The following is a 13,818-nucleotide window of genomic DNA, read 5'->3' on the forward strand; positions in this document are numbered from 1 at the left end:
AACTTGATATCGATTGTTTGGTGTGTATATGAACCAGATGGTGCCTCGTGGACGCGGTCGAGGCCGTGGGAGAAGACATAATGGTACTCATGGGCCGAAAACCAATCCGAATGACCCAGTGAATTTCATGGCTGCATTGCAGATCATGGCAGCTGCTATGCAGGCCACTGTTGAGGCACTCGGGCAGCAGATGAATAATAATCATAATGGGGAAAATGGTGGAAACGGGACTTAAGGCCCGATGACGTTGGCGACCTTCTTAAAGGTTAATCCACCAAAGTTCAAGGGAACCACCAATCTGACTGAAGCCGACGCTTGGTTTCAAGCTATTGAGCGAGCATTGCAAGCGCAGTTGGTGCCTGAAGAGCACTGCATCGAGTTTGCTACTTATCTGCTCACCGGGGAAGCGTCGTATTGGTGGCAGGTAACCTGATGTCTCATACAGCAGGGCGATGATCCTATCACCTGGGATGCCTTCCAGATAGAATTTGACAAGAAGTGCTTTCCGAATTTCGCCCGAACGGCCAAGGAACTGGAGTTACTGCAGCTGAAGCAGGGTGCGATGTCGGTATTTGAGTATACAGATAAGTTTGAGGAGCTGTTCAGATTCTCCCGCATGAGTCAAGGAGCTCCGGGGGACTTCGAGGAGTGGAAATGCATCAAGTATGAAGGAGGGCTCCGAAGTGACATCTACAGTTCAGTAGGGCCTATGGAGATCAGGACTTTTTCCGAGTTGGTAAACAAGAGCAGAGTTGCCGAAGAGTATGTGAAGAAGGCAGCTACAGAGAGAGAAAGCCATAGGGGACCATTCCCACTGAACCGAGGGAAGAGTTTTGCTCCTAGAGGTCCACCCTTCAAGCGGGGAGGCTTCGTACCACAGAGGACTCAGGGTTAGAATAACTTTAGAAGGCCCAACAATAACAATATTTTAGGGAGGAAATTTGGGAAGCAGCCTCTGAATGAGCAGGCTTGTGCTAGATGTGGGAGTTACCATCCTGGTGTTCCGTGTAAGGCTGGATAGGGATCGTGTTACTCATGTGGTAAGCCGGGGTATAAAGCCTTCAACTGCCCAGAGAAGCAGAGACAGGGTGCTGGGAGAGCACAACAGCCTGGTCGGATGTTTACTACTTCAGCTGTGGATGCCGAGGGGTCTGAGACACTTATCCGAGGTAAATGTGAAATGGCTGGTCAAGTTTTAAATGCCTTGTTTGATTTTGGAGCATCACATTCATTCATTGCATTTTAAAAGGATAGTGAGTTAGGGTTAAAGATTGTGGTTTTAGGTTATGACCTGAAGGTGTATAATACCACCCATGAAGCCATGGTAACTAGACTAGGATGTCTGCAAGTTTCGTTTAGGGTCAAGCAGCGTAATTTTGTACATGATTTGATTTGTTTGCCAATGACCGGTCTTGATCTCATTTTGAGGTTGGACTAGTTGTCTAAGAATCATGTCTTGTTGAACTGTTTTGAGAAATCGTTGCATTTCATGCTAGAAGGATCAGAAAGACCAGTTGTGGTGAATGGTTGTTACTTGAACTATGTGGTTTTAAATTGTTCAAGGTAGGAATTTCAAGGTGTTATGCTGTTAGCTGCGAGTGTATCAGGTGAGGAACAAAATTTAAAGCAAATCCCAGTTGTTTGTGAGTTTCTTAAAGTATTTCTTGATGATATTGAGGAATTCCCTCCTAGCCGAAAGGTTGAATTTTCAATTGAGTTGGTGTTGGGAATAGGGCCAATTTTGATTGCCCCTTACAGAATGTTGCCTTTGGAAATGGCTGAGCTCAAGACCCAATTGGAAGACTTAATGAGCAAGTGCTTTATCCGCCCTAGTGTTTCTTCGTGGGGAGTGCCAGTGTTATTGGTGAAGATAAAAGACGGGAGTATGCGGCTTTGTGTGGATTACAGGTAACTGAATAAGGTCACTATAAAGAGTAAGTACCCACTGCCAAGGATTGATGATCTCATGGATCAATTATAAGGAGCCGGGGTTTTTCCCAAGATTGATTTGCGATCCGGTTATCACCAGATAAGGGTGAGAGATGAGGACATCCCTAAGACCGCTTTCAGGACTCATTATGGTCATTACGAGTACATAGTGATGTCTTTTAGGTTGACAAACTCTCCTGCAATGTTTATGGACTATATGAACAGAATCTTCCGCCCATTCTTGGATAAGTTTGTTGTTGTCTTCATTGATGACATACTAATTTATTCTAAAACCGAAGAAGAGCATGCCGAGCACTTGCGAACTGTGTTACAAATTCTGAAGGAGAGGAAATTGTACACCAAGTTATCTAAATGTGAATTCTGGAAAGATAAGGTGAAGTTTCTTGGCCATGTGGTGAGTAATCAAGGGATACCAGTAGATCCTTCTAAGATGGAAGCAGTGATGGAATGGGGGTGACCGACCTCAGTTACTGAGATAAGAAGTTTTCTTGGCTTAGCTGGCTATTATCAGAGGTTCATTAAAGATTTTTCGCAAATAGCGTTACCATTGACCAAATTAACCCGCAATGACGTTGGGGGCAATTTCTGGGCTGGTTTTGGCCCAGTTCCTAGCCTGAAAACACATATTAGAGGCTGCAGAGTGGGGAATCAATCATTCACTTTCATTATTCATACACATTAGGTTTAGATGTAGTTTTCTAGAGAGAAAGGCTCTCTCATCTCTTTAAGTTTTAGGGTTTCTTTTAGTTTTAGTTTTAGTTCTTCTTAAATTCAGGTTCAATTTTCCTTTGAATTAGTTTTCTCTTACTTTTACTTGTTTAAGCACTTTAGTTCATCTTCTTCTCTTATTAATTTCCCTTTTTCACCATTTTTACGTTTATGATATGTTGTTACTTTTGGTTTCTTTTAATGAAATTTATGTTCTCGATGTTTATTGTTACTGTCTTTAATTGATAGTTATTTATGTTTGCAATTAGTTGTTTAGATTTTATTATCTCTTATTAATTCTCTATGTTTTTATTTTACACATTCCAAGTGTTTGATAAATTGCTTGGGTGGATTTTAATTTATCTTTTTGTATTCTTAGCTTGGATTGAGTAATTTAGAGACTCTTAAATTGTCAAAGTCTCTTGTTGGTTGGTGATTGAAAGTTGCTAGTTAACTTGAGCTTCACTAACTCTAGTCTTTGATTAGGACTTGTGAACTCAAGTTGATTTACTCACTTGAATTTCCTTCAATTGTTAGAAGCATTTCACATTTAGTTGCATTCATATAGATAGGTTGTCTTTCATACATTCTACCATTCCTCTTCACTCTTTTATAGTTTCTCTTGAGTTTATCATGAGGACATGCTAATATTTAAGTGTGGGGAGATTGACAAACCGCTATTTTATGGTTTATTTTGTATTAAATTGAATGGATTTTATCCATTATTCTCACACTTATTCATATAATTCTCATGTTTTACATTTTCCTTCCTGATTTTATGGTATGATTGAAAACATGCTTCTTTGGTCTTAAATTTGCTAATTTGAATCCTCTCTCGTTACCATTCGATGCCGTGATGTGTCTGTTAAGTGATTTCAGGTTTTCCAGGGAAGGAATGGCTTAAAGGATGGAAAAGAAGCATGCAAAAGTGGAAGGAACACAAGAAGTTGAAGATTTGAAAAGCTGGCAGCAACACGTACGCGTTGCCGTGACCAGTGCAGCAAGCAAGCGACGCGTACGCGTGACAGAGCATGACATGTTGCAGATATCAAAAAATACTGGGGGCGATTTCTGGGCTGGTTTTGGCCCAGTTCCAAGCCCAAAAACACAGATTAGAGGCCATAGAGTGCGAGAATCAATCATTCACTTTCATTATTCATAAACATTAGGTTTAGATGTAGTTTTCTAGGGAGAGAGGCTCTCTCCTCTCACTAGGTTTTAGGGTTTTTTTTTAGTTTTAGTTTTAGTTCTTCTCAAATTCAGGTTCAATTTTCCTTTGAATTAGTTTTCTCTTACTTTTACTTGTTTAAGCACTTTAGTTCATCTTCTTCTCTTGTTAATTTTCCTTTTTCACCATTTTTACGTTTATGATCTCTTGCTACTTTTGGTTTCTTTTAATGAAATTTATGTTTTCTATGTTTATTGTTACTCTCTTTAATTGTTAGTCATTTATATTTGCAATTGGTTGTTTAGATTTTATTATCTCTTATTAATTCTCTATGTTTTTATTTTGTGCCTTCCAAGTGTTTGATAAAATGCTTGGGTGGATTTTAATCAAAAGGAGGACATGTTACTGAATGTGTTGCCAGCTATTGAGCAAGGGAAGCAGTGGAGAGTGTCATGGGATCAAGATGGACTATGGAGATTCAAGGGTAGGATCATTGTGCTGGATGTTGGGACTTTACAATAAGATATCTTGAAGGAAGCACACAAAATCGGATTTTCTATTCAACCTGGGAGCACTAAGATGTACAATGATCTAAAGGCTATGTTCTAGTGGCCTAGTATGAAGAATGATGTAGCGGAATATGTCTCAAAGTGCTTAACTTGTCAAAAGGTGAAGATTGAACATCAGAGACCCTCTGGGACATTGCAACCTTTGGAGGTTCCGCAATGGAAGTGGGAGAGCATTGTGATGGATTTTGTGTCGGGATTGCCGAGGGCTAGAACCAGTTTTGATGCTGTCTAGGTAATTGTGGACCGGCTGATGAAGTCGGCTCACTTTCTACCCATTCGGATGAACTATATTCTTGAGATTGTAAGACTTCATGGTGTGCTTACTACCATAATTTCTGACAGAGACCCCTGTTTCACTTTGAGATTTTGAGGTGCATTTTAGAGAGCTTTTAGAACCCGTTTGAGCTTAAGTACAGCTTACCATCCTCAAATAGATGGTCAATCTAAGAGGACGATCCAAACCCTAGAAGATATGTTGAGGGCTTGTGTTTTGGATCAGCCACCGAGCTGGGATCGGTATATGTCGCTAGTGGAGTTTGCGTACAATAATAGCTACCATGCGAGCATCAGAATGGCTCCGTATGAGGTTCTATATGGGAGAAAATGCCAATTTCTGCTATGATGGTATGAAGCTGGGGAGAAAAGTCTGTTGGGGCCTGAAATGATAGCTGAAACCACTGAACAAATTAAGAAAATTAGAGATAGGATGCTTACTGCTCAGAGCTATCAGAAGAGTTACACCGATCAGAGGCGGAAGCCCCTAGAGTTTGAGGAAGGAGACCATGCTTTCCTTAAGGTTACTCTGACAACAGGAGTAGGAAGAGTGATTAAGACAAAGAAACTGAATCCCTGATACATCGGTCCGTTCCAGATTCTTGGGAGGGTTGGACCGGTGGCGTATTGGATAGCTCTACCACCTTACCTTTCAAACCTGCATGACGTATTTCATGTGTCGTAGCTTCGTAAGTATACTCCTGATGCTAGCCATGTGTTACAACCGGAATCGGTACAGTTAAAGGAAGATTTGACTCTGCCGGTGACTCCGGTCAGGATTGATGACACGAGTGTTAAGAAGTTGCGCGGAAAAGAGGTTTCATTAGTGAAAGTGGCATGGAGTCGAGCTGGTGTTGAGGAGCACACTTGGGAACTTGAGTCAGAGATGCAAGCAGACTACCCACACTTATTCTCACGTAACTGAAATCGAATTTGTGGGCAAAATTCCGAATTAGGTAGGTAGAATGTAAAACCTGGTTAATTAATGACTAATTAACCCATAAATTAAAATATATTCCATAAAATGAGAAATGTGGTTTTTATGGTTTAGTGTGATAGAGAAATTTAAAATAAGAATTTTGATACCAATTTTAAAGAAAACGGCCCAAGATTGGGCTGAATGGGCCAAAACGGGCAAACCGAACCCACATTGGGCCCAAGTGCCCAGCTAAGCCCCCATTCATTAAAGAGAGCTCATCTCTCTCTCTCTTCAAAACAAACACACACGCTAAACACACAAGGGGAAGGGGCGAAACATGAAACCCTTGCTCCTATTCACATCAATCTTCCATTGATCATAACTTTTGATCCGGAGCTCCGATCGATGCACTGTTTGTGGTCACACGACCATAGCGTTGAGCTCTATAAAATCCACACAATTATTCTTGAGTTAAGCAACATTTTATTCTTTGAATTCCCAGCCCTTAGTTTCAAAAATTCTGGACAAGAATGTTAAATTTGTGAGCTCCTTGTGTTATAGGATCTAAGTAACTTGAAGGAAGGCTTGTTCTTGCTTCCTTAAACTTTGGGTAAGGTACGAGATCTCAAACTCTAGTGAAAATTCTAAATTAAAACATTTGGATATTGAGTCATTCTATTTGGGTGTGATATTGGTTCTTAGGCATTGTATATATGTGTTTTGGGACTTGATTGATATCTTAGAAAGCTTGGAAAGGAGTTTTTGTGGTTGAAAATCTGATTTTGGGAGCCATGGGACATTGGAAGTTGAGGAAAAAGTGAAAATTTGAAGTGTTATGGGTGGAACGGGAATCGGCCAAGGTATGGTTTCAGTTTTCTGTATCTAAAGTGTAATGTAGTTGTAAAAACGTAGACTAGTGACCCTAAGATAGGATCTTGAAATAATGATGTGATTGTTGAATAAATTGGATTGAGATGAATATATGTTAATATAGTGGTTGAATGATTGTGAGTGGGATTATCGTTGGTAAAACATGTAAAGTTGTATGTGATGTGGATTGATATGTTTAATGGATGATAATGTTGAGGCTCTTGTCGGTGAGCATGGTTTGGAGTGTGATATTGACATGTGTAGATATATGGTGGTTGATAAACTTGAATGTTGATTGGAAATTGAGGTATGGAATGTAGATTATGTATGGAATTATTGAATTGAAATTTGGTTAAATGAGGAAGAATTAGTGGGTTGATGACTAAATGAATGGCTAGAAGTATTTGATATTGAATGACTGAGTTTGGTTGGTTTTTGAATGAATTTGGAAGTGCATGTTTTAAAAATTGGGAATTTATGAGTTTTGGTAACAATGAGATTTTGATGAACTTCAACGGATCATATCTCGAGCTATTATTTTCAGAATTTGATGATTTTTATATCAGATGAAAGATAATTTTATAAGCTTTAAACTTTGGCAGAATTCTAAATTTTGTGAAAGGAGATATGATCGTTGGAAGTTTGGGCCAAAAATTTGAATTTTGCAAATTCTGCAGAATTTGTGATTTCTGGTTTGTGTGCGAATGCACACGCAGCGGAATTTTGATCCTGTGCGCATGCACAACCTTGTGCGTACGCACACGCGGGGATAGGGCTGCTGATGGGAGTGCTAGCATGCCATGTGCACACACTTCACCAACGAAGGATTGCAACCTGTGCATACACACAGACTTGTGTGCACGCACACGTTGGGAATGCCAATCTGTTGATGGCGCTAGCAGACCTGTGCGCGTACTCAACATTGGGAGTTTTACTATCTGTGTGTACGCACAACTCTATGCACATGCACACCTTCTTAAAACATTTTTGGGCGTGCGCACGCACACTCCAGTGCGTACGCACACAAGGCTGTTCTTTTCCAAAGCTTTTGTTTTCAAGTCATTCACATTCCCAACAATCTTGTAAACTTTCGCGATGTTATTTCATGCTTATAAACCCCCAATTTTATCCTTTAAATCTTAAATCGATATAAAATGCCTAGTGGTTGAGAGGAAGCTAGGAAAGGGGTAACTGGTGTGTGAAGAAAGGGCGTATTATGCTGAGTTATGGTTGATGATGGTTATATGAGTTGTTGAGGAGGATGGTGGAGTGCTGTATATGATATGAGCCGAATGGCCGAGTATGATATGAGCCAAATGGCTGTATGTGATGAAGGTTTATGGCTGAGAATGAATCATGATTTATGAGCCAGATGGCTGAGATAAATGTTAATATATGGTTGTGATTAAATGCATATATGCTGAATTGAATGATTGATATTGTGATTGTTGCACTCCGCCTATCTGAGATACGAGTTTCCTTAGTGAAAGCAGTGGCTAGCCACCACGTTCCCAAGGTGGAGACTCAATACTTTGCTGACCAAATGTCGTAAGTGTGGCCGGATATTGTGAAAGTTCCGGATGAGCTCGCCCCCGTGAATATACACCATTGAGGGTGTTGGATGTGATTTATGAAGTGTATTGTGAATAACTCGAGTTGGGGATGCACGACAGAGGGATAGTCCAATGGTTAGCTACCAGGACTTGTCGGGTTTGCTTTATAACCAACAGATGAGACTCATCAGCCACTAGGACAAGCATGAATCATATGCATTATATGTGATTTATCTGGATTGCCTAATTGATTGCATCATTATTTGCTAATTGCCTAATTGTCTTATCTGGTTCCTACTTGTGCATTTCTTTGTCTGATCTACTTGTGTTTGCATCTCAATTACTGTTGGCGGTTGGGAGGTGTAACGACCCAATTTCTGGTACGTCATGATCATACTAGAAACTGAGCGCTACCAACTTGTCTTCCAAATTATTATCTATTAATTATTATATGAGCCTGATTCGTTGTTAAAAACGTAGTTATTTTATGAGGTACTTTTTTTTTAAAAACATTTGGATTAAAAATAGAATCATTTATAATCAATCCACAAATAGTAACAGATAAAACATTTATAAATAACCATACATAAATATATCACAAGTAGTTCATATCATTCCATGATCCATCCTTTGTTAGGGTATAGACTTTTAGTTAGAACACCCCTAGATATAGCTAAATAATATATATATATATATAACATCCCAGGTCCTGACCTGTTCAAGAAGTCCCTAAGCTGGCACCCCGGCTAGCCTAGACTCTATACTCACCTAGTCCCACTAACTACTAAAGCGAGGGAAAGTACGTTCTAAGTCTTCAAAACTCAAGACAGGTGGAACGTCATCAAAAGGTGGAAGGTCATCTACTACTCCTCTGCACGATCATATGTAATCAAAGAGCGTCTCTCAAGTACTTCATCGAGTGGCCACATAATAGCAACATCGTACGGAGGACTTAGGCTAAAGTTTGTAGATAAGCAGGGTGCAGACGTTGGCTGGCCTCACAGTATATACATATAAATAGGTAATGGAGTTCACTCTAGGCTCAAAAGACTACCTAGAGCGGAATCCTCTTTGCAGAACAGTCATCATCAAACTACGGAAGGGTACTCATGCTTCCATCTGAAGGGGGAAGGGAGAGATAAGGGGTAAGAACTGGGAAGTTCTTAGTAGGGCCGGGGTTATTAGTTACGTTCATTAATTCTATGTTGTTTAGCAAACTAATAGCAGAATACAGAGAAGCAGTAAATAGAAAACACAGATAAATAGGGAAGATAGATAAAACAGATAGCATAGCACAAACATAAAGATATAAGAAAACAACAAAAACGTAGAGAATAGAATAGAAACAAGGAGAGCACACATTCATACAATAACCATAAGAGGAAATGCACAACCAAGTATGATGCATGTCTAGCCCTAGTGCATGTAATGAGCTCATTTGTCGGTTTCTACCCGCTCCCGATGTAACCCGAACAGCTGAAATGGGTATGGTTTTCCAGTTAGCATAGGTACAGTTCTCACTAACTGACGTATGTGTCATATCCTTTGTAAGCAAACTCTGCCTTACAGGTGACGGCATTCCAGCCGTGTATGAAATCATATCATCTGTAAGCAATCTTTGCCTTACAGGTGTGGAATTCTAGCCGTGTATGAATTAATATCCTGTGCAAGTGATCCCAGGTTATCAGTTGCAGGTATAGCTCTCAATAGCTGTGTAGTACTGGAAAATGTTCTGTGGTCATACCACTGTCTATCTGACTGCCTTCACGCAGCAGATCATCACATAATCATTCTCATTACCATCATTCATTATTATTCTCATTATTCATTATCACTTTCACATTTTTATGCGGTACCTCTTTCTTTCTCTATTCAATCATACTATACAAACTTTACATCTTTCACTTTTACAAAAGCTTGGCTCAAACCATTTCTCTTTATCATATTACTCTTTTCTCTTTGTATCTCTTTATTCTGTTCCGGTTACTCTGTTCTCTATATCTCTTTGCTTTTCTTTAATTACTCTTTCTTCTGTATCCATATCACTCTTTTTCTCTTTATCTCTTTACTTTACTCTGATTTCTCTGCTTAACGTATGTATTTAAAACTTATGTAAATTTCGGTATGAAAAGTTATTCTGCCCCAAGTATAGGCTCATTAAATCTATACTGAAATAGTTTAACTTTTCATATAATACCTAACCCTAGTCGTAACTCAAGGACTAACTATGTTGCCCTAGTTCGTTTACTAATCTCTGTCTGTTTTCTGTCATTAAAACTTTACAGAATTTTCTTTGGTTTTTATCTTTTCTTTAACTTTTTATCTTTCATTTATCTTTGCCTCACTAATATGTTCTTACCACTCCCTAAGTATTTTATGAAGGTAATTATGAGATTCTGCACTTAAAGTTGTCTTTCTAAAGCTTTTACAGAAAACTGTCTTTTCCGCATTATTTTATTATTTTTATTAAAATATTATTTTTAATTAAATATTATTATTTATTATTTTATTATTATTTATTATTTTATCATTAAACTTTTGAAAATTACCCCTTTTTAACTTTTAACCTTTAAAATTCACTTTTTACCACCCATAACTTTTAATATTTCTACTTTAACCACCCTAACTTTCAGAAATTACCAAATAACCCCTCAAACACCAAAATAATTACAACCTTGCCCTTTTTAAGATCTAAAAGGTGTTCTTCAATGTTCTTCACCATACTCAAAGTGTTCTTCGTAAATTCTTTAGATTCTTTCTCTGTTTTTACTCGTTTATTAATTTTTCAGCAACCGATTTTTATCATAATTCATAATAAATTAGCAACCACTAAAACCCCATCTTTTCTTCACGACTTTAACACAAATTGAACCTCAATTTAAGCCTAGGGTATCGTTTTTCCAGCTGCCCCAAGAACATGAACTTTAAAGCTTGAATTTCATCAAATTTCATCAAAATTTTACTAAATTTTCAACAAGAATCACTCATATAAATCACCAATTTCAAGCACAGCCAAACCATAACATAATCACACAACTCAAACACAATCAATCAAGATTAATTTTGTCAAACCATACCTTGATTTGCTGCTCCAAATCCAGTTACTCTTTGAAGTGTTCTTAAAGCACTTTTTCTTCCTAAAACACATCAAGAACAACTTTAAAACTCTAAACCATCAACTAAACGAACTTTAGAAGCATCTTAGGAAGGTTATCCTCACCTTAAACGTGCAGGAAATCAAAGATATTTCGCCCACAAGTCAAGCTAAGCAAGAGATCTAAGGAGGAACATCAAGAAAACACATGTTTAAGCATGTTTCCTTGAAAACTGAATTCAAAGGGGAAAGGAACAGCCATATCACCTTATTTCCAGCCTTGATAAGTTACATGGTTATTTAGAGGAAGAAGAGAGGATCATTTTGGTGAAATCGGAATTCTGATTTGAGTTTTAGTTCAGAAGAAATCATACTTTGAAAATTAAGTGTTCATGAATGTTTCTCTCTTTTCTCTCTTGTTATTTTCAGCCAAAATGATGAAATGAGACAGACTTGGATGTCTTGGGGGTGTAAGGTGAGTTGTGATTTGTTGGCTTGGAGGTGGGTTAAAATAATATTAAAATATCTCAGGTGTATAACTACTAAAACTCGATATATCGGAACACTCGTAAAAACATCTCTAAAAAATTATTTTCTGAGCTACTAGCATAAATGACACTAGTAACATATTTATTATGAGAATAGAACATGTATGATGAGGCCTTAGCATTGCTAAAGTCATCAGAGAGTGCTGGTGCTAAGTTGCACCAGTAAACTGTGAACCCAGTTAAACCGATTTTCTGTTTTTAACTAAAACAGACTAGGTAACCTTATAATATCATTCAATCATCTTCTAATACTAATATAATACTAATATTATACTATTATCTCTCTTATATCATGAATCGAGTCCGGTTTGTCAAACTGAGACTATTTACGAAAACTAGAATCAAAACTCCTAACCGATACGGTTTAAAAACTAGGTTCCTCGTAATTGTGTTGTCAAGTTTGCCCAAAAGAGGTTCTAGATTAAGGATGACATAATGATAATGAGGATTGAGATGCTTGATGATATAACAGAGGTGTTCCCTTTACTGATCTTCTGGAGGATTCCGTGCCTTCAGAAAAGATCTCGCGTACTCGAAAATCAGAGTTATTACATTCTACCCTCCTAAAAGAAAATTTTGCCCTCAAATTTTCAGTTACCTGGGAATAGATTCAGGTAATCAGCTTTCATCTTATCTTCCAGTTCCCAAGTGTGCTCTTCTTCTCCTCTTGGTTCCCATGCTACTTTGACTAAGCGAATAGTCTTGCCTCTTAGTTGCTTATCACTTTTTTCTACGATCTGAACTGGTGATGCTTGATATGTTAAATCGTTTCGTAACTGTACTGTCTCTGGTTGTAAAACGTGACTCTTGTCGGGAATATATTTTTTAAATTGCGAGACATGAAAAACATCATGAAGGTTTGACAGATATGGGGGAAGGGCTACTTGATAAGCTACTAGATTGACTCTTTTAAGTGTTTGGAAAGGTTCTATGTATCATGGGTTAAGCCCTTTAGTCTTAAGGGCTCTACCTATTCCAGTAATCGAAGTTACCTTTTTAGAAAGACATGGTTTCTCTCACTAAACTCTAAGGGTCTACGTCTATTATTCGCATAGCTCTTTTGATGGCTTTATACTGTCTAGATCTTCTGACGAATCCCCTTTATCTCCTCAGTAGTTTCTTGCACTAAGTCTGGACCAAAGACACTAGCTTCTCCATTGTCATTCCAACATAATGGTGTCTGACATCTTCATCCATAGAGAGCTTCGTATGGTGCCATTCCGATACTTTGTTGGTAGCTGTTATTGTAGACAAATTCGACCAACAGTAAATACTTATCCCAGCTGCTTTGGTTGTCTATCATACATGATCCTAGCATGTATTCTAATGTATGGATTGTCCACTCTGATTGTCCGTCTGCCTGAGGATGGTATGCTGTACTCTTGTGCAATTCTGTTTCCAACGCTTTCTAAAAAGCTCCCCAGAATCTAGAAGTAAATCTCGGATCTCGATCTAAAACAATTGACAAAGGTATCCTGTGCAGTCGTACGATTTCTTAAATATATATCCATGCCAGCCTTTCTTAAGTATGGTCAACTCGAATCAGAAGAAAATGCGCCGATTTTGTAAATCTGTCCACAATCACCCAAACGGCATCATGCCCTGTTGAGGTTCTTGGCAATCCCGTGATAAAATCCATAGTGGTCTACTCCCATTTCCATTATGGTATTTCCAAGGGTTGCAGGGTTCCTAACGGCTTCTGATGTTCCACCTTCACCTTCTTTCAAGTTAAACATTTTGAGACATAATCAGCTACCTCTTTCTTTAAGCCCAGCCACCAGAACATTCGTTTCAAATCTTGATACATCTTTGTCACTCCAGGATGCATAGAAAATCTACTATGGTGAGCTTTAGCAAGAATCTTTTGTCGCAATTCTCCAAAGTTAGGCACACAAATTCTGTCCTTGTACCTCCATAAGCCACTACGATCTTGTCTCACAGCTTCTGGTGCCTCTATTCCCATACATCTCAACATCGTCATCATTTTTGAGTCCTGAATACCGTCTTTGGTATATCTAGCTTGCTTATTCGAATTCGGTGATGACCCGATCGCAAATCTCTCTTCGAGAACACAGTTGGACCTTTCAACTGATCCATCAAATGATCAATCCGTGGAAGTGGATACTTGTTCTTGATAGTGACTTTATTTAACCATCGATAATCCAC

At 38.5% G+C, this 13,818-nt stretch overlaps 2 protein-coding genes across 2 annotated transcripts; both read left to right on the plus strand.

Moving 5' to 3' along the window:
- Window positions 1-241: 241 nt before the first annotated feature.
- LOC107470017 (uncharacterized) lies at window positions 242-4,627 on the plus strand. Its single transcript, XM_016089404.2, has 7 exons — window positions 242-424; window positions 482-871; window positions 1,022-1,169; window positions 1,284-1,324; window positions 1,568-1,908; window positions 2,113-2,344; window positions 4,436-4,627. Exons 1-7 carry the CDS (start codon window positions 242-244, stop codon window positions 4,625-4,627), a joined length of 1,527 nt encoding a protein of 508 aa, XP_015944890.2.
- Window positions 4,628-5,056: 429 nt separating this feature from the next.
- LOC110276878 (uncharacterized) lies at window positions 5,057-5,593 on the plus strand. Its single transcript, XM_021133974.1, has 2 exons — window positions 5,057-5,191; window positions 5,354-5,593. Exons 1-2 carry the CDS (start codon window positions 5,057-5,059, stop codon window positions 5,591-5,593), a joined length of 375 nt encoding a protein of 124 aa, XP_020989633.1.
- The last annotated feature ends 8,225 nt before the right edge of the window (window positions 5,594-13,818 follow it).

Source organism: Arachis duranensis, chromosome 10, assembly GCF_000817695.3.
Source record: "Arachis duranensis cultivar V14167 chromosome 10, aradu.V14167.gnm2.J7QH, whole genome shotgun sequence".
In the NCBI taxonomy this organism is placed as follows: domain Eukaryota; kingdom Viridiplantae; phylum Streptophyta; class Magnoliopsida; order Fabales; family Fabaceae; genus Arachis; species Arachis duranensis.